Raw genomic sequence first — 26,681 nt, 5'->3', positions numbered from 1 at the left:
TGCCTCGGAAACCCAAGAAGGGTCACTATGAGTCGGACTCAACTCGATGGCAGCGAGTTTGGTTTGGACTTTTTTGGTAAGCAAATACAATAAAATTGTGTCAAAACAGTTTCAAACGTCTCTAAATGTTTTATATCTGAAGCTTAGCCAAAGATGAAAGTGCTATGAGGGAAAGCTATTTGAATATGAATGAACTATAATTCTATTTATATCAGTGTCTCACATATGTCTTCCGTGACAACAGGAACATATAAGGTACCCAAGATTTGCTTAAAATTAACCCATGGGGCACAGTGACTGGTTATAGATGAAACAAAATTAACTATGTATTAATAATTTTTCTAACTTTTCTGAAATTGAGTGAGTTACATTGGGTTCTTTCAATGATGCTTTCCACTTCTGTGTAAAACTGAAATCTTTCATAACAAAACATTTAAAAAGCCATCTTGAAACAACATTTCCTTATTTGGAATAACATGATGTGCATTCCTCAGACTTCATATATTATTTTCTGAAGTACTTTAACACTATTCCTAGACCATAAATGAGGTAAAAAACTAAATGCAATTCAAAATCTGAACACTAAATGGAAAACTAAATATATCTTAATGACTAGACCAATTACAGAAAGTCTTTACACTTAAATTTCTTCATCTAAATTTCTTTCAGAACCATGTTTGCAAAACTATGTTCCCCTAAAAGTATCTCTGAAATCATTGTGGGAATTGGGTGCAGAGCAAGGCTGTGTGTCTTCCATCAGCCCTAAAAGCAGCTAATATTTTGTGTATCTCATATTCCGATGTTCTACACCTATAATTGTTTGGAACAAGAGTTCCACTGCTTTGAACTAGTTTACATAAACACTGGTCTAGGTGTCTTAACTGGCTCAGCTAAGGAACATAAAGGGGAATGGGCCTCTCCTTATTGTTCCAACGTACAGACAGAATGAAATGAGTATGAGGGCCAAATAAAAACAGAAAATGTCTACCTGCTATAACAAATTATTTTCCAAAGTGAAATATACTCAATTATATTAGTCTTCAAATTAAACTGAAATTTTATTTAGTTTATTTATATGTTAAGGTTTACAAATGTTAGGAACTCAGGCAAACACAAAATATTTTTGCTAAACTTACATATACAATTCATTTGATTTTTCAAAGTAAATTTAAGATATTTAAGTATGGACTATAAAAGATAATTTCCAAATTCCTTTTTTAAGATGTAATTTAACCCAAAATAATACTGAAAATGCCGTTTCTAAAACTCAAATTTCAAAATCACATTTACACAAATAGCAGCTGATAAAAATAATCCTGTTAATTACTTCTCATCAAATTGCTGTATAGTAAAATGGAATTTTCTTACTAATATACAATGGAAACCTCAGATTTTAGAGTCTATGAATTGGAGTTAGTGATAGATGGGTATTACACTAAGATTTACTTTTGTAGTATGTGTGAGAAAAACTATCTCCTGTTCAGGGTGATGGTAACTTTGTGGTTGTGTTGTTGTTGTTAAGTGCTGTAGAGTCGGACCCGACTCATAGCGACCCCTCCTTGGGTTTCTGAGGCACTATCACTACGGAAGTAGACTGCCCCATCTTCCTTCCAAGGAGTGGCTGGTAGGTTTGAACCATCTGCCTTCTTGTTAGCAATCAAGTGCCTTAGGCACTTTGCTACCAGATGGTAATTTTAGTAACAAATATTGGTGATGGTTATATAATACGACCGCTATAACTAGTGTCACTGAATTGTACACATGAAAGATGCTGAATGGATAATATTGTATTATCTAACTTTGACTTTCAGAGTTCAGATATCAAAAACAATATTAATATTTCAAGAAAATATGTTTTTTGGGTAAAGTATGCAGTTTCATGAAAATGTAATAAACTTAAGACAATCTATCTACAGTCAATGAATGCAAAATATATGCAAATTGTTAGTGTTAGCTATTACAGGAAAAGCCTCCAACTCATGGCCACCATATGCACTATGGGTGAAACTCCATCTACACTGCTGCTATTGTAGGGTTTTCAAAAAGTGGCCACTTTTCAGAAGTAGATCACCAGGCATTTCTTCCTAGTCCATCTTGGTCTGGAAGCTCTGCAGAAAGCTGTTCAACATCACAGCAACACACACCAACAGAGGGGCAGTGGCTCTGCATAAGGTACAATGACCAAGAATTGAACTCGGTCTCTTACATGAACCACCAAATCTGATAATTGATAGCTATCAAATTTTACAACAAAATCTTCCAGAATAGAATGTTTCAACAAATTTAAGAACCTACTGTTGTAGTTAATACCTTTTAAAGATGGTTCATTCATAAAACAGGATTTAAACATTAACCACTTAAGTTCATTTCATACTTTAAATAGTTGGTGTCTATGAAGTATGTGATTCTTTACATGGTATTACACTAAGATTTAATTTTGTGAATCTTAGTGTAAAAATGAATATAATAAATGATTTTAAAACCAGTCATTCAATACAGTAAGACTTCAAATTCAATTTAGTATTATGTTCTGTCCTGTTAGTCCAAATCAGTGTTTTACAGTAAAAAATGTGAGGCATTATTATATAACCTTGGAACAATCTTCATATAAGGTTATATGATGTATAAAATAACCAACAAAAAAAAAATAAACTCAGAAATTTCTAAAGATCAGAGGGTCAAAGGCATTTGCAACTACATATGAATTATGACATTTTAAAATATAGCTTGGTTAAAATTTATGATTTTGCAGAAAGGATATTTATATAATTCCTTAATTAATGAAAATTCTTGGGGGGCAAACAAAGCATTTGGTAGTTTAGATACTGTCTATAAAAATCATTAACAGTTTTTTATAAAATTTTTAAGATTTTGTCATTTTATTATTTTATTGAAATATTTCTCAATTTAAAAGTTAGAAATTGAGCATCATGAAAATAAGTTTTTATAGTTATGTATATCATGAATTCTCTGAAAGACGTAAAGAAACGTAAGGCTATTTACCTACAGATACTGCAATTCCTACGTAAACCATCGTAGTAATTAAAATGGCTAAAAGGGTTCCTTTGGGTATGGCTGACTGAGGATCCTAAAAGACAAGAAAATTTTTTTAAGTCTATCTTTAGGAATAAATATACATACACCATTTTTTTTTTCCCCCCAAATCATCAATACAGTACTTTATAATACTTACTGCAAGATCACCTGAGATATTTGCTCCAGCCAGAATACCAGTTGCAGCAGGAAAAAAGATGGCAAATACAGAAAAGAAAGTCTCTTCCTCTCTAAAATCTGGCCCAAAGTTCTCATTAAATATTTCTGCTGTGGAGAACAAAATGTTTTTGGCAATTAATAGATAGAAGATTGGGACCATAATAATTTAGATCAAGAGTAACTAACTAACTGGTATAGATGATGCACAACTTCTCAATTTCTCATCAGTAAAGTTTTTTAGGTTTCATAATAATCTAGTGGTAAATTATTACAGCCAAGCATTACTATTGGCCTTTTCTTATATGAGGAAATAGTTCACAAATGATTATTTGATCTGAGCCCCTACCCTGTTTTGATACATCTTACTAATTTTTTTAAAAATATACTTTTTTGTGTTTTCAGTGAAAGAATACACAGCAAATCAGGCTCCTAAATTATCTATCTGTATAGATAATTTCCACACAAATTGTTCAGTGGCATGAGTTACATTTTTCAGGATCTGTCAATATTATCTATGTTGTAACTGTGTTCTCGTTGTTCTGTTTCCAGTGCTGTGCTCTAGTTGCCCTGTCTCCTTATCTTCTCATCTTGCTTTAAAATAATTATTGAGCTTCTGGTTTCATATAGATGGTTTTTTAATAGAACACCATATTCATGGGTAATATCCTTTATTTTATGTGACTAATTATGTTTTAAGCACTTCTAATAAACATTATCATTAGTCTAAGTGTAAATCAAAGCATAGGTAAATCTCTCAATCTGAGAGGTCAAAGAAAGAAGAAAAAGGGTAGGAAACAAAAGGAATATCATACTAACATGGAACCCAGAATTTTTTTCTCCCAGAACATCCAACTTACATTATTATCTATAGACTTCTATCCATGACTTTCTCTCTTTCCTAGTTGTGACCCATTTGACGTTTGAGAATATTCATTGGGCTGCTAAATTATTCACGCTAAGGTACCCCAGGTAAACATTCTTTCCATTTGAGCAATAAAGCAAAGCTCCAAGAACTCTTAATATCTTAACCAATTCTGAAAGGCAGACACCAACACTTAACCAGCCAACTGAATGTCATATAGCCATGCACCATCTGAGCATCTATCATGTGCCAGGTCCTATACTAGAGGTGTCTGCCACTTCAAAGTATCAAGAGGTACAATATGAACAAGATAGAAGGTCATATGGAATGTCAAGTCTCACTAACGAGTCAGGGAATAAGAAAAAGATAGTAACAAATTACAATAAATGTACTGATGAAAATGAGGTTTAATGATAAAGAATAAATGAGGAAGAATTTAACTTATTGTAGTTAGAGAAGCCTAAATAGATAGAATGAAGGTGATACAATTAATCTGAGACTCCAGTAAACAAGAATCAGCCATGTGATGATCAGAGGGAACGAATATACCAATAATAAGAAACAAAAGAGATAAAGGCCCTTACATACAAAAAGTTCATCTCTTTTGAGAAAGTTAATGAGGGTCAAGCTATTAGTGAGATGGGGGATGAAATGACATTGGAGAGATCAGTGGGGATTAGACTTGCAAAAATTAATAGGAGTTTAGAACTACCATCTTATGTTACTAAGAATGAAAAATGAAAGAAGTAAATAAAAGGGATTTTTCTCCAATTCTGAAGGACACAAAACTAAATTAAATTGTATATTAGTATAAGTCATGGACCAAACTCTATTACAATAGAAAATATTTAAAATGCACTAAATTTGTTCAATTATAAAATGGTTTGGTACACTGTCAATAAACAGATAGATGAATAAACTACATAATGGAATACTATTCAGCAATAAAGACAAATGAAGTTCTGATATATACTATGACATAGATCAACCTTGAAAACATCATGTTGAGTGAAACAAGTTAGATACAAACAGGCAAATAGTATATGATCCTACTATTATAAAATACTTTTAATACGCTAAAGCTTAGAGTTCAAAGTTTATTAGCAGTTTACCAGTGAATGGGAAATTATTACTTTTAAGGAGTTTCTGTTTTAGGTGATGGAAAACTTTTGGAAATGGACAGTGGTGAAGGTGGCACAATATGGTGAATGTAATTAATGCCACTGAATTGTACACTTAAATGGTTAAAACGGCAAAACAAACAAAAAATGCTTTAGTACTTACAACATCTGAGATTTCAATAGCAATGAATAACATTAGCTTACATTGAATAATAAAATGCTAAAATATGCACCTTAAAAAAAATTACCTCTATTTTACTTACATTTATAACCAAAAAAACCTTTGGGCTTCTTGTTTTCCAATGGGATAAATGTTCCTATGATGAAATCAGCAATAGCAAGTAGTAAAATCACCAAAAGAACAATTTGAGCCTGGAATTTTAAACGTTAAAAATCAAAATCCAGTATCTTGTGAGTATACGTTAATCTAGTTCCACTAGAATATAACATCCATGAGGGAAAGGATTTCCTGTTTCCCTATGGCCTCAAGCAGTCCCAATCACAAAGCAGATGCTTAAAGACTTTTGTTAAATTAACGAAATATTCTAAAGAACTATCCTAGAGAGTTCAAGACACCAGAAAAAAAAAAAAAAAGATAGCAAAAGTAGAATTATGCCACATATTTTTGAAATGACTAGAAGATATGTGTGCCCTCCTACAAGCCATAAGGGATCACTACAAATTCCTAAACACTGTAGGCTTTTCATCCTGCATCATTCTTTCCTATTCCTTCTACCCTACCATTGAAATCTTCACATGACAGTATATTTGACACAAAAACAGGTTTTATTCCAGGTGCAAACAACACGTGATAGTACAGGAAAGGGGGAAGAAGAAAAGGTATAAAAAGAGAGGACAATGCCCTGTTGGAGAATTCAAGTGGCAATGGGATTGGACAAAAGAACAATCTATAAGAACTACCAACACCCCTCCTCCACTTTTAACCAACCAACCAACTTGAACACACATTCATGATAAACTGTGTATCTACAGGAATAAGAACTACTTATATGCTAATTGTGCCCCAGATAGTATGACAATTTATTCTTTCAATAAAATCAATTTGTTAAACATATAAATAAATGATTTCATTTTATACTTGTATGACTTTAAAATAAATAATAAACTTGGAAAAATTATTCTTTCAGACTGTTCTAATTTTTGGTTAGGTAACTATTATAAAAGCTTATAAATAATACACATATCTGACTTTAACATGATCTACCAAAGTAAAGCTGAAAAATGTAGAAGGGACTTTGTGGTTCCTCATTAGCATCTTTGTGGATATCCACTACTCAGGAAACTAGAGCTGTGCAGTAACATACCCTAACTTTCAAAGATACAGAAATATTTTTGGAGGCAGGAGGTGGTAGCTTTTCCAATAGGTTAATACATGACTTCAGTAGATTTTCTGGAAACAGTGGCACTGGCTTTGGTACCCATGACTTCTGATATTTCAACAGCCAAGGAGTAAGAATAGCCTTAGATGGGTATTAACTTTCAGTTTATAGCCCTGTGCTTATTTTTAAATTGACATTTAAATAAATTACGAAGCTAAAAGTTTCACTTGGGCTATCTAATATACTGACTTGAACATTTCCAGAAAAGTGCAAGTAAGGATTGGGGTGGAAAGGTAGGAAGTTTAATATTTAGGAAGTAATGTTTAACTGGATCCTATACTGACCACTATCTCCAAATAATTCCCATCTTGTCAAATAGAGAAAAAAAACCTTATACATAAACTTCTGTGAAAATGGCCACTGAGGGATTACAAGAATCTGAAATACCAATGCAACTGAACATTCCCCAAACATAAGCTCTTAAAGTTCACATATTAAGTATGTACAGATGTTTCTGTCATTACTTACTTTTGCTTCCCATTCCATTCCAGCTACTGAGATACCTAAAAGTATCACTACCGTAATGGCTCCAATAATTCGTATATCATTGATTTCATCTATCATAAGTATAGAATGTTCCTAGAAAAAGATAATTACAAATTGAATGCGCATTAGTTATTTTACATAAACTGTTTATTTTTTTGGGGGGATATAATAGTATCTTAAATATAGAAACTGAATAAATGTTTATTTAATGAATTAATAAACCAAAACCAAACCCACACAGCCATTGAATTGATTCTAACTCACCCTACAGGATTCTAAGCAACCCTACAGATCAGAACAGAACTGCCCTACAGATCAGAACAGAACAGATCAGAACAGAACTGCCCTACAGATCAGAACAGAACTACAGGCTTTCTAAGGCTGTAAATCTTTATGGAAGCAGATAGCCCTATCTTTCTTCCACAGGATGGCTGGTGGGTTCAAACTGCTGAACTTTCATTGGCAGCTGAGTGCTTTAACCATTGTGCCACCTCAATGAATATGTAGATCTAAAAAAAAGTAGTTACTTACTATTTACTACTGAGGTTTCTTTCAAGTATTTGATGACAACAAAAATAAGATCAAATCATTAAGGGTGCCCAATCTTCCTTTCAAGGGGGTGGCTGGTAGGTTTGAACTGCCAGCCTTCTGGTTAGCAGTCAAATGCCTTAGGTACTCTGCCACCAGAGCTCCTGTATTTCATGTAGACTAAATAAAACAAGTAATAAGCTAATAAAAAGAAAAATCATAGAATGACTAAGTAGTGCTGATGGTTATGATTTTTTAAAGTTATATGGCAGAAATATATTTTGTATCCATTGTAATTAGTGGACTCATGGTTTTAACGGGACTTTCATGTTGCATAAGGAAAACAGATTAACACACCTTCATGCTGTTGTCCAAAAACAGTTCTTATCCTACGAGCAAAAGTATTTGTAGTTTAATTATCAACAACATTTTTTTAAAGCTCCCATTTAGATCAAAATAGTTAAGGATTATGATATTCTAGTCAATCAGGTAAGTAACTATGTATGAATTACTACTTTTCAAATAATGTAATAAATGTCAAAACACAAACTATAAAAAATATTGTCATCTTTTGATTTGTCATCAGGATAACTGCACCATATCGTGACTAAAGAAAGTGTCGATTAGGATTTTACAAAGTTGTCTTTAAAAAAATGAAAAGTAGTTTTATTAAAGCTTTTTTTTTTTAAAAAAAAAATCTCATAAAAGTCAACTACCATAAAGAAAACAAAATCCATCTGAATTACAGACGGATGAGCTTAATATAAAACCTAGTGAAAAAAATACAGATCCAAAGATATTCTTGCCAGTCAAAGAGAATATGACAGGAAAAGTAATTCCTTGGCCTTTCTGAACTCTACAGGATCCCACTTAGTTTCATAAAGCCAGTGTGTACTTTTACGTTATAAAAAATCCTTACTGTTGTTGAAGTTTAATTTGATATCTATTGAATTAATCTGATTTTCTCTGTAGTATCTGGATAATATTTGAAAATTACTTGTAGAAGAGAAAAAATGGTAGTAGATAAATTTTATCTAACAACTGGCTTTTATATTCATAGACCTCTATACAGTACAGCTGTAGCTCAGTATTTTTATATCAAATCTAGTTTTAAGTACTTGGTTTGAATTTGGTTAAATAGGTCCTGATTTCATTTTTCATGAAACAAAAGCATTTTTAAAAAGTTAATTAAAGACAGTGATAAGAGTTTACAAAGCTGGTAAGGGACAGGTCAACACAAAATGATCAAGGCAAAGGAAGTCACTGGAGGAGTGCAAGAGTTAAAGACAACAAAGGTAAATACTATTTAAAATATCCAATCTTGCAACAACAGTAATAACAATATTCTATGAATAGATATACAGACAGACACAGAAGCTAAACAGGGGTGGGAATGTGAATAGGACTATACCCACAAATATATATAGGTTTGACACAGGATGTTTCATATGTATTGACATATGCCACAAACATATCCATGAATACTGTAGCGTATACAAGAGGCCAAGTTATGAAAACTTCTTAGCCATTACCAAACCCAGACACCTTGAGGGAATGAGTTGCTGGGCTTGGGGAGTTAGGATCACAGTCTCAGGGGACAGCTAACTTAACTGACAAAACAAACTTTACAAGTTAACTTTACAAAAGCAATGTTTTACATCCTGACAAAGATAATATTCTACATCCTACTTTGGTGAACAGTGACTGCAGTCTTAAAAGCTAGCGAGTGGCCATCTAAGGTGCAACATTCATCTCTCTCTGTCAAAAGCAAACATGACTGAAGAAAATTTCAAAGCATGGAAACAAATAGTCCAAAGGACTGATGGACCACATGACCCTCAGCCTCCTTAACCCTGAAGCCTAGATCGTAACCAGCTACAACTGACAGTTTTGATTGGGGTAACAATAGGAGGTCCTGGATAGAGTAGAAAATGTAGAACAAAACTCATCACAATAAAAATGACCAGGCTTACTGGTATGATAGAGAGACTGGTAGATCCCTCAAGACTACGGCTTTGGCACTTTTCAGTCCTGGAACTGAACTCACCTTTCGTGAAATGATAAACAGGCCTATAAGGTGAACAAAACATCAGGAAAGTATGCCTTCCTTAGAACAATCATACAAGATTAAAAGGGCATCATTTTCCCAAGTATAAAGTTCAGAAAGCAGGAAGGGACAGGAAGGAAGGAAATGAAAACAGTAAACATAGGGAGGAAGTGGGAAGAGTGCTGTTACAATGTCAGAATTGCAATCACTGTCACAAAACAAAATGTGTATGAATTATTGAATGGAAAACAATTTGCTCTGTAAACTTTGACCCAAATTACAATAAAAAGTTTTCTTTAAAAAAAAGAGCTCACAAAGTAAACTTTAAACTTTGAGTCCTGAATAAAAGCATATACTAAACAATGATTAAACTCTAATGATTATATTACTTGCTTAATCAGAGCACTTAATTTTCAATAGCACTTTGACCTACATAGGTGAAGTCAATACCATGTAGGTGTCAGTCCTTTTCAGATTTTATACTTCTTAAAGTACCACAAAGGAGTCCAGGTGGCACAGCAGTTAAAGCACTCTGCTGCCAGCCAACAAAGTGGACAGTTCAAACCCACCAGATACGGCAGTCTACTGCCCCAAAGGTTACAGCCTTGGAAACTCTCTGCCACAGTTCTACTCTATAGTAGAGTTTCACAATGAGTCAGAATCGACTGAAAGCGATGGGTCTGGTGGTTTTGATTTAATGTACCACATATTACCATAAAAGAAAAGAGTTATAGCCTAACCTAACATGAACAATTACAGGTGTTGATCAAGGTTCTTCTCATCTAATTATACAGAAGAATCCTATTTCACTCCTACTGCTTCAATTACATACATCCCAATGACTCTTGATTTCATCTCTTCAAGCATGTTCTCTTCTAAACTCCAGATCAGTATTATCAATTGCCTTCTGGCCAGCTCACCTTGGCTATAACCCTGGTTCCTTTTAGCACATCTAAAAGGAAACTCTCCTGTGTTCTCTCACAATAAATGGTATTACCCTTCACCTAACTGCTGTAGCAGAAATTTGTGTATAAACTGGAAATTTTCCTATTTCTCTACTTCCCTACTCTAATCAATTATCAAGTTCTACTTACTAAACTTCTTTAAAATCTCTCTAATTCACCCACACCTCTATAGCCCAGTGGGCCCTGTTTTAATTTAAGTCACCACCTCTCCTGTGAGGGCAGCTACTCTGAAGTGATCACTGTCTCCAGTTCTGATCCCTGGAACCCATTCTCCATACCGTGGTCAGGTATTTTTCTAGGGCTCAAATTTGATCATGTTTTGGACCTCAACTCCAATCACTATGTTGTTGTTATGTGCCGTCGAGTCGGCCCCAACTCATAGTGACCCCTCCTTGGGTTTCCGAGGCAGTATCACTACGGAAGTAGGATTGCCCAACCTTCCTTCCGAGGAGTGGCTGGTGGGTTTGAACCGCCAGTCTTCTGGTTAGCAGTCAAGTGCTTTAGCCACTATGCTACCAGAGCTCCTCCAATCACTATAAGACCTATAAAAGCAAAAGAAAAAAAAAAAAATCTAACTGACTGTAGTCAGTCAGCTCCGACTCACAGCGACCCTTCCTTGGGTTTCCAAAGTGGTATCACTGGAAGTAGACGGCCGAACCTTTCTTCCAAGGAGTGGCTGGTGGGTTTGAACAACCAGCCTTCTCGTTAGCAGTCAGATTCCTTAGGCACTACACCAAACACTTATAAATTGTACTTATAAATGGTAAAAATGGCACACACACACAAAAAATAAATAAAAGATTCAAACTTAAACTACAAACAAGACCTTTCCTGACTTGATCTTGTCATTTTATGATCCAACCACACCAAAACAGTCAGTCTCCCTTATGAACTACAGTCTACTACTTCCAGGTTTTTGCTTCCTTTACTTCCCTATTCCCCTCCTACCCCAGCCCATCACTCCTCTATATCTGCATGCTTATATCTAGACTCCCTTCATCCTTGAGCTCTCCAACCACCCATATTCCTGAAATATTAAGTGCCTCCCCAACCACTGTGTTGCAAAAGCCTCCCATATCTACTGACTTCTCATATTCTATAATAATGCTTTTGTCTATGCCCCTGTAGTGCAGAGAATTACTTGATATAACTCTTCTAGCCATGGCCTTTGTGACTCCCACCAGATGACTGGGTGGGGCTATGCAAATATGAGGTACTCTGTGGCCTTCCAAAGGGATTGGATAACATTTTAGTAATGGGGAACATGGACCCTTGTGGGGGTGGGGCCATGGAAATAGGGCATATGGAACCCTAATGCAAGGATTGGTTAGTTTTGTCGTTTCTGTAGGCTTAAAATGAGCCATCACAGAGGTAGAAAAGGGGATCTCACTACTCTTAATAAAGACAGAGAGCTGCCAAGAATGGAGTGCGCCCTTGGATCTAAAATCCCTGTGCAGAACTATGGCAGAGAGATGGTGGCAGCAGATAGCAGAACCGGGAGCCTGGCTTGAGTAAGAGCAGCAGGCTTGCCAGTCCACAGAGTGAGAAAGCTGAGTGTCTTTGTGCAGGCGGCTTGCTGGAGGAGTGGAATGCACCTAACGGCAGAGTTAGAAGAGCTTTGCAACCCTTACCCAAGCAGGGCAGAGGCCTGGCCAAGAGGCCAAGGGCCAAAGAGAGGCGTGCCTGCAGCTATGGCTGAAGGGAGGCTGTCCTAATTAGGAATTATAGCCTGAGCATTCATGAACCTGAACTGTAACCTGTTGCTTCCCTAACAAGCCCCATAATTGTCAGTATTGTCTGTGAGTTCTGCGTGGCCACTGCAGTGAATTATAGAACCCAGCAGAGAAGTAGAAAATTCCATGAGAGGAACAGTTGGTGTCAGAATTGGTGAAAAGGTTGGAGAGTGGCGGCATGTCTGGCCTCAGGCATAAGCCCTGGGCTGCTGATGGCAATTTTTTCTCCCATTTGTAAAATTAGAAGTCAGAGGATGCCACCCCTTTGCCCTTTCTGCAGCCCTCCACTAAAGGTCTTTAGGGACAAATTTCTTGTATATCACTGCTTTTCAAACATCTAACAGAGTAAGTGCCACACAGCCCTCCATACAAATTTGGTTAATAAGTGAATTTACCAAAGAAAAATTTCAAAGAAAAGTGAATTACCTTAAGCAACTCAACCACAGTTTCTGCAAATCCAACCACATACATAGCAACTGCAACAGCATTAGCAAAGGCGAAGATCAGGCCAATTGCACCACCGAATTCTGGCCCTAAACTTCTAGATATTAAATAATATGCTCCTCCTAAAAAAAAAAAAAAAAAAAAGGAAAAAAGAAGTATTGATAGTAAGATTTAAAACACCAAATAATTTTATTTAAAAATGTTTAATTCCACAAAAGCGATCACAAAGGAGATGCCTAGAAGAAGCACAGAAGTCAAATCAATAAGCAAGTGGATGAGTCAATTTCCAGGAAAACATCCCGGACAGAATACTTCACAACCCATTTCATTCATTAAGTTCTCAACATCCAGAGAACTCTCCCCATACCTAATATTAGTATAACCCTGGTAATTAAATCCTTATTTTCTCTTCTCAAGCTTAGATTCAAATGGGCAACACCTAATCAGCTTCCTTATCATATTCATAGATATTAAGATCATTTACTAGTGATTTTCTAAATAATATCTTTAATCCTCATGTAACCTTTAAAATCACAGTTGAGAATAATTTGTGAGCAGAAGTAAATATAAATGCTAAATAGGTATGGGACATTGTACAGGTCTACACTTGTGTGCAAATATAGGTACAGTCATCAATTTTCAACATACGTATTTTTATATGCTGCATGAACATTCATATACATAACAGAACATCTAGAGGACACAGCTCTGAAAACTTCTTAAACATAACCAGTCATCTCACGGGATTGAGCTAGTAGGCTTGAAGGCTATGGACCATAGTCTCGGGATGATACAGATCAATTGGCCCAACACAGTAAAGACTATGTTCTACATCTTAGTTTAGTGAGTAGTGTCTGAGCTCTTAAAAGCCTTTGAGTGGCCATCTAAGATACAACTGTTGGTCTCTTCATAACAGAATTAAATTAATGCGCTTCCATATATACTCAGAATGTCTAGCATCTTAATTTGCAACCTAGATGAAATTCCTAGAAAACAAAATATACCAGGACTGTGACAAGAAAAAACAGTAAACTGGAATAACACTACAGCTGTCAAAGAAATTAAGTCTGTGATAAAATTATACCTCAGTGCGCGTGCACACACACACATACACACACACAAACTATAACCCAGATGGCTTCACTGGTGGGAAGAAAAGATCTTACAACATAAATTCTTTCAGAAAATAAAGGAAGAACATATGCCAACATCTCCTATGAGAAGAACATAAATCCTGACACAAAAATCTGACAAAGTTATTATAAGAAGGAAAATTTCAGAACAATATCCTTCATGATAGACTTAAAAAACCCTTAAACAAGATGTGAGCCAGTAAACTTCAGCAAAAAGTTTACTATCCATGACCAAGTGGGGTTTTTCCTCATATGGGCTAGGTTGTTTTCACATTTGTAAGCCATGTAATCTGAACTGTTATACACTGCTAGAAGGAATGCAAACTGACACAGTTTTGGGGAAAGTTTAGCAATTTCTTAATAAACTTAAGCATACGTCTACCATTTAATTCAGCAATCCTACTCCTTTGCACATTTATTTGAGCAAAATGAAAACCTACGTTAACACAAAAACCTACACACTTACATTGGCTTTGTTTTTAAGACAAAAACTGGGAACAACTCAAATGCCATTCAACTGAAAAATGAATAAACAAACTGTAGTATATGTAGAAAATGGAATAATGTTCAGCAACAGAAAGGAACAATTGAGGAATAAACACAATAAGGACGAATCTCCTAAATGAACAAGCAATACTCACAAGGCTGTATACCACATGATTCTATTGAAACAACATTCCAGAAAAGGCAAAACTATAGGGACAGAAAACAGATCAGTGACCAACAAGGGCTGAGGGTAAGGCAAGGACTGACTAGAAAAGAAGCACAAGGAAGCTTTTGATGTGTTCAAACTGTTTTGTTTTGATTGTGGTGACGGATATATAATTATTTTTATTTGTCAAAAAACTTGCAGAATAGTACACTACAAAATGTGAATTTTATTGTATCTAGATTTCATCTTAAACAATGATAATAATCCGGAGAAATATATAATTAGAATATATTTTACAGTTTAATTAGTTTGAGTCTTTACGTCTTTAATGTTTAAGCTATTATGAAACAATTTTTTATATGTATGCATTACTTTTATAATCATAAAAAAAATAATAGGAGGAAATAGCAGGCTTTGCTGGCTTATATGATATGTTGTTGTTAGGTGCCCTCAAGTTGGTTCTGATTCATTAGTGATCATATGTACAACAGAACCAAACATGCCCAAACCTACATCATTCTCACAATTATCACTATGTCTGAGCCCACTGTTGCAGCCACTGTGTCAATCCACCTGGTTGAGGGTCCCCTTCTTCTTCAACCCTCTACTTTTCAGAGCATGATGTCCTTCTTCAGGCTCCAGTCTCTCCTGATACATGAGACAAAGTGTTACCATCCTCCCTTCTAAGGAACATTCTGACTATAATTCTTCCAAAACAGATTTGTTCATTCTTTTGACAATCCATGGTATATTTAATATTCATCGAAGCTCCATAATTCAAATGCATCAATTCTTTAATCTTCCTTATTCATTGTTCAGCTTTCACATGCTTGTAAGACTGAAAAGATTATGGGTTAGGTGAGGCACAACTTAGCCTTCAAAGTGACACCTTTGCTTTTAATAAAGAGGTCTTTTGCCGTATATTTGCCCATCTGACGTACTCGTATTTCATCCACTTAAGAAATTTCAATTATTAGCTAGTCACCAAAAGGTTCAAGAAGATTTCTACTACTAAAAAGTTCAAAAAGTTGTTAAATGACCTACCAACTAGAGGAAAAGCACAAAATTTGAGTCTAGACATCCTTATCAATGAAATATTCTATACATACAATAATAAAAACCATTTATGTAATCTATGGTATCTGGAAATGTTATAGATCCAACATCCATTTCAGTTACAATTCTAGGAAATATATTGTCATAGCCAATTTGACAAACGTACAGTAAGAAGTTTGTTTGCCTGTTAACTTCTGGCAAATTTCCTTTAGTCTGTTGCCATTATTAATTAAGTCAAATAGGGAAAAAGCAAGTTGACAAACACAGAATCTTCAGACTAGGAGGGGTGCTATTTGACCATTGCAACTAATAGCTTCATTAAGTGAAACTTTATGATAAAAGAGCAAAGATCAATGATCCCAACACTGCATCAGAACATTTTGGGAAGTGAGTTAACATATTTTTAATAAAAGACTGGCAAAATAAAAGGTCACAAATGAGCCAAAGAGAAATTCCAAATAAAAAATTAACATACATGTGAGAAACACTAAAATTTATATATATAAATATATACAATTACCTGCCAGATTCATTCTGAGCTACCTGTGACATGTTTACAAGTAGTGTTTTACTAACTTGAAAACACAATGCTGTGTTTAAATTGAATAAAACCTCAAAATTGAATACAACTGTTATTCAATGGCGTTTTACAACTTCAAACATTTCATTAATCTGAAAGAAAGTTACCATTTCAAAAAAATCAGCTATCTTAAAGGAAAGAATTGTGGAGCTGAATTTTACCTTAGAACTCCTTGCTTGGCAATAGACTAAACTAAAAAAAAAATTTGATAATCGATGATATTTAATTTTACAATATAGAAAGCACTTTCTGTCTCTAACAACATGTGGGAAAACGTCACTTTTTCTCACTTCCAATGTTTGGTTATCTACCTACAAAAATGAAGACGTCTTTAATTATTTCAGAGAAAATAAGAGAGATGAGTACAAAAAGATAATTCTGGCTTATTATGATATTGTTGTTGTTGCTGTCATGTACTATGTACCATCGAGTTGGACCCGACTCTTAGTGACCCCTCCCTTGGGTTTCCGAGGCAGTATCACTACGGAAGTAGATTGCCCCATCTTCCAAAAGATGTACCCACAAAATCTGTCAAAGATTTAATTTTGCTAAAAGAAGAAAAAAAATGGATGTTAACTGCTCATATCCATTCTCATTATCCATACATATTGTAACTGCAAATCACCCACAGCAAGGTTGCATTAAATAAGATAATGTATGTTAAGACCACAGAATCATGTTTAGCACTTAGGTCTCAAAAAAATAATAGCTACTATTATCTGAACATAAACTCCTTGAGACTTCTCTGACATGGACACATCCAGTGCCTATCACAAAGTAAGTGCTCAACAATTACCTGTTGACTGATTTAAATACAAATACTATATAAAACTTCATCTTCAGACATGGTAGATATTGTCTTCAGACAGGCTTATATTGTCTCTAGATTCTCAGAGGCAATTTTATATAACTTGTGTTTTTATTTGAAATAGTACTGACCTAGACTTTTAACTAAGTCCAAAACAAAAAACCTTTCCCTTCTATTGCTCAGTTCACATAATCCCCTACCTTCCCAAAACAAAAGAGAACAGTTGTCATTGAGTTGATTCTGACTCATGGAAATCCCATGTACGTCAGATTCCAAGCCACTGCTCCCCTTATGCGGTCACCATCCATTTATCAGTGGAGGCTTGTATGTTGCCATAATGCTAAGCATTTTTCAGCGGAGCTTCCAAACAAAGATGGAATGGAAAAAAAGGCCTGGTGATCTGTTTAGAAACATTAGTCTATAAAAGTCCTATGGATCACAACAGTCAAATCTGCAACCAACTGTGGGGATGGCGTTGGACCAGATACCATTTGGTTTCATTGGACATGGAGTCACCATGAGTTGGGGACCAATTTGACAACAGCTATTAACATGACACTTCCTCCCATGTGGAAAATACTGACTTTTTTTCATGATACCAAGTAAATGTAAGGAGTGGACAAGTTCGTGAGGTTGAAACAAACAAGACAAAAGCAGCTTACAATCAGATGTGCTGTAAGAATGTCGAGTGTATAGTAGGGCTGACAAGGGGCAAGGTTGTGCTGGCTTGTCGACCATAGCCAGCTATGCGGAGGGAGTGAGTAGCTGGACCTGTGGGCTCGGGATCGTGGTTGTAGGTGACATCAAGCTGAAGTGGCATAACATACTACACAAAAACATTGTTCTACATCCTTTTTTGGTAAGTAGCAAATGGGGTCTTAAAAGCTTGCAAGCGACCATCTAGATGCAACGATGGGTCTCTCCTCCTCCAGAGCAAAGAAAAATAGAGAAAATCAAAGATGCATGGAAATGATTAGCCCAAAGGACTAGTAGGCCATGCAACCCTTAGCCTATATGACCATGAGACTAGAACCAGATGGTGCTCCACTGTCAACCACTCGGAAAGGGATCAGTACAAGAGATCCTGGATACAATGGAAGAACAGTGTGGAACAAAATTCAAATTCATTAAAAAAAAAAAAAAAAAGACCAGTTTTTTGGGTCTGACAGAGCCTGGTGAGACCACTGAGACTATGGCCCCTAATTACCCTTTAGGTCTGGAACTGAACTCACTCCTGTGGCTTCCAGACAAACAACAGACAGGCACATGGCTTGAACAGTTACATCAGACAGATATACTCCTTGGAGTGATGAATTGTGGGAGAACAGAAGGGCAGTGTTTGCACAGGGGGACAGCTCACGGAGCAGGAGTGCATGGGAGGGAAGGACACAGGGAAGAGGCAACTATGGGGAGGAAGTGGGAAGAGAGCTGGAAAATTATTAAAGAGAAAATAAAAAGAGATTATGGAAAATCGCAGTCAGTGTCATGAAATAAAATGTACATGAACTGCTGTATGGAAAATGAATTTTCTCTGTAAACTTTCACCCAAATCACAATAAAAATTAAAAGAAAAAAAAAGGCAGCTTACAATCACAGTAAGAATGTAAGACAGGAGACATTTATAACAAATGATGCAGCTTGTTTATATTTTGGTTTAGTCAGGTCTTCAAAGTCACTAACTGAGATGTGAAAAAATGAATAGCTTCTATAGCAAAGTTTCACAGTTAGTATTTGGTAATTTATATTAATGATTTAGTTGGTTTTTTTGCTTCTACAGGTTTTATTATTTAGATTCACATGGGAAACAGTTCAGGCTTCATGCTGCCATTCACTTGATGCTGCAAGTGAGGCTCACAAACTAGATTCTAAGGTAAAAGGACAAAGAAAAATTCCTTGATGACTTGCAGATCCCCTGCAAATAACTAATATTTTCCATCTCCCTTCCAGTTCCCTGGTGCAACAGATTATTATAGCTTGCTTTTACAGGGCCTTTCTGACCATGGTCTTTTAACTCTCACCAAATGATCAGGTGGGAGAATGCAAATGAGGTGCTAGTCACCTACCAAAGAGATTGGATAGCTTGCTAATAATGTAAATAAGGTGCATGGCACCCTTCTGGGAGTGAGACCATGCAAATAAGGTTATGGAACACTAATGAGGGTACAAGTCAGTTTGCCACACTGCCAGGCTTAAAATGAGCCATCTCAGAGGTAGAAAAGAGGGGCCTCCCTATCATCAAGAATGGACAGGAGTGGAGTGCATCCTTTTGATCTAAAGTCACTGCACTGGGAACCTCCTGGACCCAGGAGACAGAAAGAGTAACAACACCACAGACTCTGAAAGATGTCAAAAGCAGTAGCAGAGAAACAGTGGCAGTAGAGGCAGCAGACTGGAGAGGAGATGGCAAAGTGGGTTTCCTAGTCCACAGAGCAAGGCTTGCCAACCCACAGAGCAAGAGCTGACTGCCTTTGGGTAGGAGTCTTGCTGATAAGAGTCAGGTGCTTCTGGGCACTTATCAGCAGAGCTAAAGAGCTCTGTAACACTTGCGCAAGCAGGGCTAAGACCTGGCCAGCACAAGAGGCTTGCTGAGTCAATGGGCTGAGAGGCTGAGAAAGGCATGCTGTGGACCTGGCTGAGAAGAAGCTATCCTGACTTAAGAACTGTATCCTCAATCAATCCAGAATTGTAATCTGTTACTTTCCTAACTATGAGCATGGTCTGTCAGTTTTGTGTGGCCACTACATTAAATTATTGAATAAAACAGAAAAGTGGAGAGTGCCATGGGAGGGACAGTTGATGTCAGAACTGGTATTAAAAAAAAAAAAAAAAAGATGGAGGGCAGAGGCATGTCTGACCTAAGCCCTCACAGGAATCAGTGTTGGGCTGATGCTGTGATTCTCTTCTCATCATGAAGTTACAGGAAGTAAGATGCCCCCAACTGTCATACCATTTTTATAATTGCCCTATAATGGAAGACATAAATGAAGTATGGGACACCCAATACATAAGGAAATGAATCTCTTAGTGTTACCTGATTAACTTTATTGGACATACCCATGTCTTGCACCTCAATATATCTGAATCCAGATTCATAAACACATAAAAAGACAGCAAATAGTGATGCATGTTCAATACAGTCATAATCACACTGATGTAACAATTATCTGGATCCTCTGATGTTTGAGAGATGAAGACAATGGAGGAAAGTGAAAAGTTCAACCTGGTTCCTCTTTCTAAAGGCCTAGTGCAGAAATTATGTTTGCTATGTACAAAAGAAATAGACCAACAACCAAACCAAACTCACTGCCGTTGAGTAGGATCCAACTCAGAGACCCCTCCTTGGGTTTCCGAGGCAGTACCACTATGGAAGTAGATTGCCCAAACTTCCTTCCAAAAAGAAATAGCAGTGACAAATACTATTACATGCACAGTACTGCATAACCAGTGGCACCAAACACTAGGCAATGGGTAAATGCATAGAAATGTGAGAAGATCAAGTGGGGAGAAGTGAACAAGAATATACCCAAGACTAAGGATGGATATGGCTGAAGATAATCTTACATTATGTACTTGTGCCACAAAATTATCTACATACATCACAGAAGAAACAGAGGACAAGGGTTGGAGTAGCTTCTCAGAGACAACCAACTACCTTGAGAGAGAGAATCACCAGGCCTGTGGGCTTGGGACCATAGTCTTAAGGGACATAATGATCAATTGGCACAACATAGTACACAAAAATCTTGTTCCACATCCTACTTTGGCAAATAGCAACTATTTTACTTGAAAGGAAAAACTTTCAAGTGGCCATCTAAGATGCAACTATTGGTTTCCTCTCTCCTGGAGCAAAGAAGTGTGAAGAAAATCAGTCATTTGGAAACAATTAGTCCAAAAATATGATGGACCATGAGGACCTCAGCATTCCCAACCTAGAGACCAAAAGAACTAGATGGTGCCCGGCTACCAATGCCAACCACACGGAGAGGGATTAAAATTGGTGATCCTGGTTGGAGTGGAAGGAAAAATGTGGAAAAGAATTCAAAAACACAAAAATGACCAGAATTACTGGTCAGATAGAGATTGGTGGTACCCCTGAGAGTATGGCCCCAGCAATGTAGGCTTCAGGCCTAGAAATGGACTCACTTTTGTGGACTCTCAGCCCAACAACAGAAAGACCTACATGTAGAACATCTGCCCCAGGGAGATGTACCCTTTAAATCCATCAACCATGAGACCTAAGGGGGGTAGCATTCACACAGAAGGAAAGCTGGACAGACAAGAATGCATATATAATGTAGTGGTAAAGTTTGTTTGTCAACTTAGCTGGGCCTGGTTGAGTGGCTGGGCAGCTGGTGGCAGTTACTCCCCATGATGAGACTGGCAATCACCTTCATTGTGGGACCTACCACAAGCAGCTGAGTAGCTGCTTTAGGGATGAGGTCTGCTTCCCGGATATAAGAAACAGCTTTGGGAATGGTCTCTAGCTTATGGCATGCTTGAACCCTGCATGTAGCCATGTTGTTTGTTTAGCAGCCTGCCATGCACTGCCGACTTTGGGACTTTCAATGGACTTGAACTCATGGCCTGCCTGGCCTGCCGTGTGGTTTGGTAACATCGGGACTGTGCCTTCTCACTTGTTGACCTTGGGTTTGTCTGCCTCAGTAGCTAGCAGCTGCCTGAGTGGAGAGATGCCTCTAGCTCCAGTGGGCCGGGAGCAAGAGGCAGAGCTGAAGCCCAAGGTCGAGGGGCTTTCACACATCCCCTAGAGCCTGGCACTTGGAACTTGGACTTCTAGCCTCCTGAACTGTAAGAGAATAAACTTCTGTTTGTTAAAGCCATCCCATCTGTGGTATATTTCTGTCACAGAGGCACTAGGTAACCAGAACACATAAGAAGGGCACAGGGAGGGAGCAGTAACAGCAAGGAGAGCTTTTTATGGTTTGGGATGGTAATCAGGGCTCTGAAATCAAATGTGCACGAACTATTGAATGTAAAACAAATTTGCTTTGTGAATTTGAACCCAAAGTGAGCGTGCACGCGTGCGCACACACGCACACACAATTACGTTGCAAAATATCAAAAAGGTATTTTCAAAGTAGTCCAGGTGGATGGAATGGGTCAAATCTTTTCTCAGTTGATCTTCTATGGTGACTTTACAAGGGCTTGCAGACAATCTCTCCTTTCTCCAGGATCTTCCTCTCACTCCAGTTCAATGACAAATTTTGGTTTAGAATATGGTATTTGTTTTTTTTGCTTTCAGGGGTTCTGAAGCCATTGTCCTGTTCTCCTGAGTGCTCTCCATGGGGAAGGTACACTCTCAGAAGGTAGAGCTTGTAGACTACAATAAGAAGCCCTAGGATGCCCAAGGAAGAAGAACTTGAGTTAAGGAAGTTTATCAATTCAGAGTCTCAGACTGAACTCATACAAGCTATTAGTTTCCCTTAATATAAACAGTGGTTAACTACAGGCTCAAGAGGTTACACCTGTAAAATGTTGACCAAATGAAGGATGTAAGTCAGTACCTTACAAGGTTAGAATCCTGTGAGAGGACAATAAGGTATGGCAGGAAAATCCAATTAAAACCTTCATTCTTGCTATGAGACATGCCACACATCCTAAACAATCTAAAGCATATACATGTGTTCATGGATCAAGAAAATTTTTATATTCAGTACACTAGTTGTAAAATGCTTAGTAGTGATTTTTCTGCCTCATGTGGACATGAGATTTTGCTTCCATTAACATAAAAAATAATTACAAATAAGATTTAAATATCAATGTATTATGTAAGTTTTCTGATGATGATGTGAAAACAATGAATTTACCTCCTCTTACAAATCCATTTGTAGCTATTGCTGATGTAGACAATCCTGTGATAGTTGTCACAACAGTGGCCATCATTATTACAAGGACCGACAAACCTTTAGGGAAAAAGAAAAGAATACTTATACCGCTATTTAAAAATGCCATATCCAAAACTGGTTAGTTCAAGTATACTAAATTTGCCTTACAACTTATTAATTACCTTATTTTGATCCTGTTAAGAAAATCAATTATGAAAAAAATTAACATTAAGATAACCTGATACAAAGAACAAAAGAATACCAATGACTCCAACTGCTTGAGTTTGATGAGGATGAAGAGTCAGACACGCACACAATGGTTTTGCTTATTCATTATTCTCAAATGAGTCAAGCAGTAAGTAACTTCACTTACCTATTCCAGCTTGACCAACAATCCATGATAATCTAATAAAGAGCATCACACCCCAAATATTTAACATACAACGAACCTAGAAGGAAAAAAAAATGAGGTCAAGTCACATACGAATAAATGTGATCAAATATAATACAGCAGTAAATGCTAAGCTAACCAAAACAGAATAACATGCATTTGCAACTACAAAAGTATTTTAAATCTGCCTGCTACCCCACCATTTTCTTAATTTTAAAAGGAGCTTAATGAGAGCTTAACTGAGCTAAGTACTCATACACACATAAACATACACACAAACACACACATATCCATCCATTCATTCATCCATCTATGCATCCTCAGGTAGCTGAAAAAACAAAAAGAACAGAAAATGTTCACAATTACCTGAGGCAGCAGAAGCTACAGAAACATAAAAGGAGTATTTCAAGACCTCAGACATTAAAAAAACAGTTCATGTTCCCCTTCATCAGTGCAAGTAAGTTTTTTTCTATTATTCCTTACAAATATCCTCATTCTATACAATTTCTACAGATTTAAGTATATAATTACATGTGTCAACACTAAATGTCACTCGTTCATATATTTTTTTAAAATCTAAACTATTTGTGTATTCCTTCCATCTTCTTTTGATTTTTCCTGCATCATAGAATCTTTCAGTATTGAAACTTGAGGCTTGAATTTTTTCTTCAGTTCTTTCAGCTTGAGAAATGGTATGTTCTTCCCCTTTAGTTTTCTAACTCTGAGTCTTTGCACATTTCATTATAATAACTGCCTTTGTCTTCTAGAGCCGCTCTTGAAGTCTTCTGTTCAGCTTTTTTATCTTGTCAACCCTTCCATTTGCTACTCTCCATTCAAGGGTAAGTTTGCAGAGTCTTTTCTGACACATTCATTTTGGTCTTTTCTTCCTTCCCTGTCTTTTTAATGACCTCTTATTTCTTCATGGATGATGTTCTTGATGTCATTCCACAATTGCTCTGGTTTTCAGTCACTGGTGTTCAATGAATCAAATCTACTCTTTAGATGGTCTCTAAATTTAGGAACGATATAATGAAGGTCATGTTTTGATGCCCATGGACTTGTTTTCATTGTCTTCAGTTTCAACTTGAACTTGCATATTAGCAATTGATGGTCTGTTCCACAGCTAGCTCCTGGCCTAGGTTTGGCTGAAGATATTGAGCTTCTCTACTGCATCTTTCCACAGATGTAGCCAATCCGAATCCTGTGTACTTCATTTGGCAAAGTCCACATGTATAGCCACTGTTCATGTTATTGAAAAAAGGTATTTCCAATGAGTAAGTCATTGGTCTTGCAAAATTCTATCATGCAATCTCCAGCATTATTTCTATCACCCAGGCTGTATCTTCCAATTACCAGTAATTCTTCTTTGTTTTGAAATTTTGCATTCCAATCTACAGTGATAATCAGCACATCTTGACTGCATTCCTCGTCTTTGGCCTCGAGTTACAATACTGAAAGATTCTATGGGCAATATATTTAATGATTCAGCAAACATCAAAAGAAGACGGAAGGAATACATAAAGTCAGTGTACCAAAAACAATTAGTCATTGTTCATCCATTTCAGCAAACAGTGTATGATCAAGAACCAATGGTATTGAAGAAAGAAGTCAAAGCTGCACTGAAGGAATTGGCAAAGAACAAGGCTCCAGGAATTGACATAATACCTAGTGAGAAGTTTCAATAAACAGATGCTTTGTTGGAGGCACTCACTTGTCTATGCCAAGAACTCTGGAAGAAGCTACCTGGCCAACTGACTGGAAGAGATCCATATTTGTACCCATTCCAAAGAAAGGTGATCCCACAGAATGTGGAAATTATAGAACAATATCATTAATATCAAATGCAAGTAAAATCTTGCTGAAGGTAATTCAAAAATGGCTACAGCAGTATACTGACAGAGAACCTCCAGAAATGCAAACTAGATTCAGAAGAGGATGTGGAATGAGGGATATCACTGCTGATGTCAGAGGGATCTTGGCTGAAAGCAAAGAAAACCAGAAAGATGTTTACTTTTATTTCATTGACTATGCAAAAGCATTCGATTTATGTGGATCATAACAAATTATGGATAACACTGAGAAGAACGGGAATTACAGAACACTTAATTGTGCTCATGAGGAAATGTGTACATAGGCCAGGAGGCTGTCGTTTGAACAGAACAAGGTGATACTGCATGGTTTAAAATCAGGGAGGGAATGCGTCAGGTATATCCTTGTACCATATTTATTCAATCCGTATGCTGAGCAAATAATTTGAGAAGCTGGACTATATCAAGAAGAGTGTGGCATCAGGTTTGGAGAAAGACTCAGTAACAACCTGTGATATGCAGAAGACACAACCTTGAGTGCTGAAAGAGATTTGAAATACTTACTGATGAAGATTAAAAACTACAGTTTGTAGTACGGAGTACATCTTAACATAAAGAAAACGATAATCCTCACAACTGGACCGATAAGAAGCATCATGACAAATAGAGAAAAGATTGAACTTATCAAAGATTTCAAATTACTTGGTTACACAATCAGTACCAATGGAAACAGCAGTCAAGACATCAGACGACTTATTGCACTGGGAAAATCTGCTGCAAAAGGCCTATTTCAAGTGCTGAAGACCAAAGATGTCTCTCTGAAGACTAAGGTCCACCTAACCCAAGACATGGTGTTTTCAACTGCCTCCTATGCATGTGAAAGCTGGACAATGAATAAGGAAGACCGAAGAAGAGTTGATGCTTTTGAGTTGTGGTATTGGCAAAGAATACTCAAAGTACCGTGGACTGCCAAAAGAATGAACAAATCTGTCCTGGAAAGAAGTGCAGCGAGAATGCTCCTTGGAAGAGAGAATAGCCAGACTTCATCTCACCTACTTTGATCATGTCAAAACGGCCCATTCCCTGGAGAAGGATATCATGCTTGGTCAAGTGGAGGGTCAAAGAAAAAGGTGAAGGCCCTCAATGAGATGGATTGACACTGTGGCTGCAACAATGGGCTCAGGTATAGCAAGGACTGTGAGCCTGGCGCAGGACCAGGTAGTGTTTCATTCTGTTGTACATTGTTGTTGTTGTTGTTATTTGCCATCGACTCGGCCCCGACTCATAGTGACCCCTCCTTGGGTTTCCGAGGAGGTATCACTACGGAAGTAGATTGCCCCATTTTCCTTCCGAGGAGTGGCTGGTGGGTCTGAACCACCAGTCTTCTGGTTAGCAGTCAAATGCCTTAGGCACTACGCCACCAGAGCTCCTTTGTAAGACACAGTCTTCTAAAATACTTAAAATCTAAGAATAGATATACAATACTACCTTTACATTCATCCTTATGGATGATGCAATAAATTACTACTGGAACTGAGATATTTCCCTCTACTTTTCCTCTAAATGCCAAAACCCCAATTTAAACTATCTACCTTGATCAGTTTAGTGCTT

At 36.8% G+C, this 26,681-nt stretch overlaps 1 protein-coding gene across 1 annotated transcript in view; it reads right to left on the bottom strand.

Moving 5' to 3' along the window:
* SLC12A2 (solute carrier family 12 member 2) overlaps positions 1 to 26,681 on the bottom strand; it is a 193,953-nt gene that overhangs the window by 100,061 nt on the left and 67,211 nt on the right. Inside the window, exons 3-9 of the mRNA XM_007947455.2 lie at positions 23,245 to 23,320; positions 22,854 to 22,949; positions 12,782 to 12,921; positions 7,065 to 7,175; positions 5,460 to 5,568; positions 3,194 to 3,321; positions 3,004 to 3,088 (exon numbers count right to left, since the gene is read on the bottom strand). Coding sequence (XP_007945646.1) covers positions 3,004 to 3,088; positions 3,194 to 3,321; positions 5,460 to 5,568; positions 7,065 to 7,175; positions 12,782 to 12,921; positions 22,854 to 22,949; positions 23,245 to 23,320 — 745 coding nt within the window. The remainder of the gene's footprint in view (positions 1 to 3,003; positions 3,089 to 3,193; positions 3,322 to 5,459; positions 5,569 to 7,064; positions 7,176 to 12,781; positions 12,922 to 22,853; positions 22,950 to 23,244; positions 23,321 to 26,681) is intronic.

The sequence above is a fragment of the Orycteropus afer genome, unplaced genomic scaffold, assembly GCF_000298275.1.
Source record: "Orycteropus afer afer isolate SDZICR_OR568_19922 unplaced genomic scaffold, OryAfe1.0 scaffold00185, whole genome shotgun sequence".
In the NCBI taxonomy this organism is placed as follows: Eukaryota; Metazoa; Chordata; class Mammalia; order Tubulidentata; family Orycteropodidae; genus Orycteropus; species Orycteropus afer.
This window is presented reverse-complemented; position numbering and strand designations above follow the sequence as displayed.